At 36.4% G+C, this 3,425-nt stretch overlaps 1 protein-coding gene across 1 annotated transcript; it reads left to right on the top strand.

Moving 5' to 3' along the window:
• The first annotated feature begins 648 nt into the window (after positions 1-648).
• On the top strand, positions 649-2,357 carry LOC145814320 (glyceraldehyde-3-phosphate dehydrogenase, cytosolic-like). The gene is made up of 7 exons (XM_082910991.1): positions 649-791; positions 891-951; positions 1,038-1,151; positions 1,340-1,478; positions 1,692-1,775; positions 1,890-1,979; positions 2,063-2,357. The coding sequence occupies exons 1-7, from the start codon at positions 693-695 to the stop codon at positions 2,109-2,111; spliced, it is 636 nt and encodes a 211-aa protein (XP_082767117.1). The 5' UTR covers positions 649-692; the 3' UTR covers positions 2,112-2,357.
• The last annotated feature ends 1,068 nt before the right edge of the window (positions 2,358-3,425 follow it).

The raw sequence follows: 3,425 nt of genomic DNA, 5'->3' as shown, positions 1-3,425 counted from the left end.
ATCAGCGTCGTTATTTGTCTCACCAATTAACGGCGTGCAAAAGTAGTCGAAAAAATAATGACGACGTACAAAATCTGTCGTTAAATAGTTTTTAACGACGTACTCTAGCATGTCGTAAAAAAAGTAACAACGACGCATAAAATCTGTCGTTAAATAGTTTTTAACGGCGTACGAAGCATGTCGTTGAAAGTGAATGAATTTCCATGGCTGGTCATAATATGACGCGCGTTGCACGTCGTAGAAGGGTTTTTACGGCGTGCATTGCGCGCCGTAGAAACCTTTTTTTTTTGTAGTGTATGTTCCAAATGCAAGACATTTTGAACTTACTTCCCAAATTCAAATCGTTTTGAAAAGTCGTGTTTTGAGTTCTGGTTTGAAATCTTGTTTTGAAAACACGATTTCAAAATTTTTTACAATAAGTTAATCAAATCAGTAGATCACAATTCGAAAACATGACTCTGAGTTTGAAGTCGTGTTTTCATGTTATCAAAACACGAGTTCTCAAAACAATAAAGCAAGATAGATTTGAAAAGTAAGTTCAAAACTACTTCAGAGTTTTGGAAATGGCATGAATTTAGTAAAAATAATCCGGCTATTCGTTATACTGTTTCTGGTCAATGGGCTAAACTGTTTGGTGTAATTAGGTTGGTGCAAAGAAGGTGACCATTTCTGCCCCAAGTAAGGATGCCCCTATGTTTGTTGTGGGTGTTAATGAGAAGGAATACAAGCCCGATCTTGACATCGTCTCCAATGCTAGCTGCATTACAAACTGTCTTGCTCCCCTCGCCAAGGTTACACTGACACCAATTTAGAATCGGCTAGAATTGTTGGCTTAGTTAAAATTGGTGCATTGCTTTGCTTAAAATTTTCTATTTCAACAATTTTGCCAGGTTATTCATGATAGGTTTGGCATTGTTGAGGGTCTTATGACTACTGTTCACTCCATCACTGGTAAGTGCTTACATGGTTAGGTTGTTGCTTCGGGATATGATTTGTGATATCTTTTTCAATTTTCTCTCTTGTAAATCGTCACCCAGCCACTCAGAAGACTGTTGATGGGCCATCAAGCAAGGATTGGAGGGGTGGAAGAGCTGCTTCCTTCAATATCATTCCCAGCAACACTGGTGCTGCAAAGGTAGTCAGCAAATTATGTAAATGACACTGTCCTTATGTGTGAAAATTGTTGCCTGTATTTGATTTGATATCAATATCATTTGAGACGCGGAGTGTCAATGTGGTACTGTATTTTGTTCTGTTTTGTTCACTTTCATATTCTTATGGTGTTGAACTTTTTGATTAATTTGCATGTGTGTTTGCTTTCTTCTACTCTAACATGCAGTCGGAAAAGTTCTGCCAGCACTGAATGGCAAGTTGACTGGAATGGCTTTCCGAGTTCCGACAGTGGATATTTCAGTTGTGGATCTCACTGTGAGGCTTGAGAAAGGAGCTTCTTACCAGCAAATCAAAGATGCGATCAAGTGAGTGTTTATAGTATTCCTTCAAACTAGCTGCATTGTTTTATGTATTAGACAATCAAACTGAGATGCCTAGTAGATTTGTTTGATTGTATTTGTTTTTCAGAACAATAACACTTTAGTATGAAGTTTCTTTAACTGCCAATTCTCGTTTAGTGGTTGGGTTTTACTTCTGTTTTTTTCTGATCTTTGATTCTGTTTCTTGGTTAATTTCAGGGAGGAGTCAGGGGGCAAACTCAAGGGGATTATGGGGTACACTGAAGATGACGTTGTCTCAACAGACTTTGTGGGTGACAGCAGGTAGATTGTCCTACTGTTCTTTCCTTCCTAATGTTCTGGCTGATTAGGTTTGTGGGCAACACTCAGTGGATGTGATCTCATGAAATTGTTATTGAATTTGTGTGTTTTATGTAGGTCATGCATCTTTGATGCCAAGGCTGGGATTGCTTTGAATGAACATTTCGTGAAACTTATTGCTTGGTATGACAATGAATGGGGTTACAGGTAATTTCAGTACTCTATTTTACTCGCGTCGCTTGCACACAACGTTGCGTCGTCCCTTGACACAATCTTCTATGCTTTTGCAGTTCACGTGTGGTTGTCTTGATTGTGCACATGGCTTCTGTTCAAGCCTGATGCTAATCTCATGAGATGGTAGAGGGTGACTTTGTTTTGCTTGTGTCGTACTGGTTAGTGTTTTAGGTCCCCTGAGGTTTTGGTTTGGAATAAACTGCGCAAGAGTCTTGTGTAGTCTTGTTTTGGATGTTTACTTATGGAGTCTTTGTGTTATCTTTGTTTCCCTTGTGTTCATAGGAAAAATAATCGAAAATTCTATAATATATGAAAAGTTTGTATAATATATTTGAGGAGTGTTTATTATAATCAATTGTTATTTTCCTGTAAAAGCTTTATTTACTATAGTTTTAGGATATGAGTTGGGTTTGGAATGATATTGAAATTTTCATATTCAATGATAACAATTTTTTGTGAGCTTTTGTGCCTTTCTGTATGCTCGGCTAGAGGACCACCAAAGGTTAAGCCTTCATATGAAATGTTAAGAAGGTTACAAGCTTATTGATGTATTCTCTACACATCTAAACTTTTTTTGTATGGTTCTGATGTGTAATCCATACCATCATGTCTTCGGTGGCGTGGTTTTAAGCATAGAAAGGATTGAGTTGGATTTTGTTCGATTTATTAGTTAACTTTTGCTGGTAAAAAAAGCAGGGAAGAAGAGGGAGAGTTAATTCAGTTGTGGTCAAAATGTTGTTTTACATTGTGTGAAAAGTGTGGTTTTACATTGTGTGAATTGGTTAACAAATTCATTTTCACACCCACCTTACTCTTTATTTTCTTCTTCTGTTTGATTGATGTCCGTGAAGCTGGATGGTGCAAAGGGTCTATTTGGTATAGCTTATACCTTCTTGCAAGGTGGACGTTGATAATTAAAAAGTAAAGAGCAAAGTTAGAAATATCATTCTCTCATTTTTTTTTAATAATTAGCTTTTTAAGTTATTTTTACTTAATTGCACAAAGCACTAGAACACAAAGTTTTAAATAAATAAATAAAAATTACAAGCAGTCTTTGTTGCACCAAATAGAGATTAACATTTTATCAAATAGAAATCAACATTTGTTTGCACGATCATAAAAACGGAAAATTATTTGATACTTTAGGATTGTTATGTGTCAGTGTTTCTAATTAATCATCAATTGTCATGCCTCATGTTACTCTCCTCATTGATAGAAATCAGTGAATTTCACTCTTTCCATCAATTACATTCAATTTAGGGTACCACATAGTGACACTTGAAACACCAAATGACTTCTCACAAGATATTGAATGCAACGTTTTGAAAAATGAATCAAACTAGCCAATTATGGTTATTAAACAAACTTCCCATTGTCCACCTCAGCAGTCTTATCATGGAGAAATCCTTGACAGCTGGA

The sequence above is a fragment of the Camellia sinensis genome, unplaced genomic scaffold (assembly GCF_055761805.1).
Source record: "Camellia sinensis isolate YWXY unplaced genomic scaffold, ASM5576180v1 Unanchor1, whole genome shotgun sequence".
NCBI lineage: Eukaryota > Viridiplantae > Streptophyta > Magnoliopsida > Ericales > Theaceae > Camellia > Camellia sinensis.
The sequence above is the reverse complement of the archived record's forward strand: the minus strand, read 5'-3'. Positions and strand labels throughout refer to the sequence as shown.

Excerpts from the sequence above, each read along its gene's own strand:
- LOC145814320 (XM_082910991.1), top strand. The coding sequence starts at position 693 with ATGTTTGTTGTGGGTGTTAATGAGAAGGAATACAAGCCCGATCTTGAC. Across the intron at positions 1,479-1,691 it reads CAAATCAAAGATGCGATCAA|GGAGGAGTCAGGGGGCAAAC; the intron begins GTGAGTGTTTAT and ends GGTTAATTTCAG. Across the intron at positions 1,980-2,062 it reads GACAATGAATGGGGTTACAG|TTCACGTGTGGTTGTCTTGA; the intron begins GTAATTTCAGTA and ends ATGCTTTTGCAG.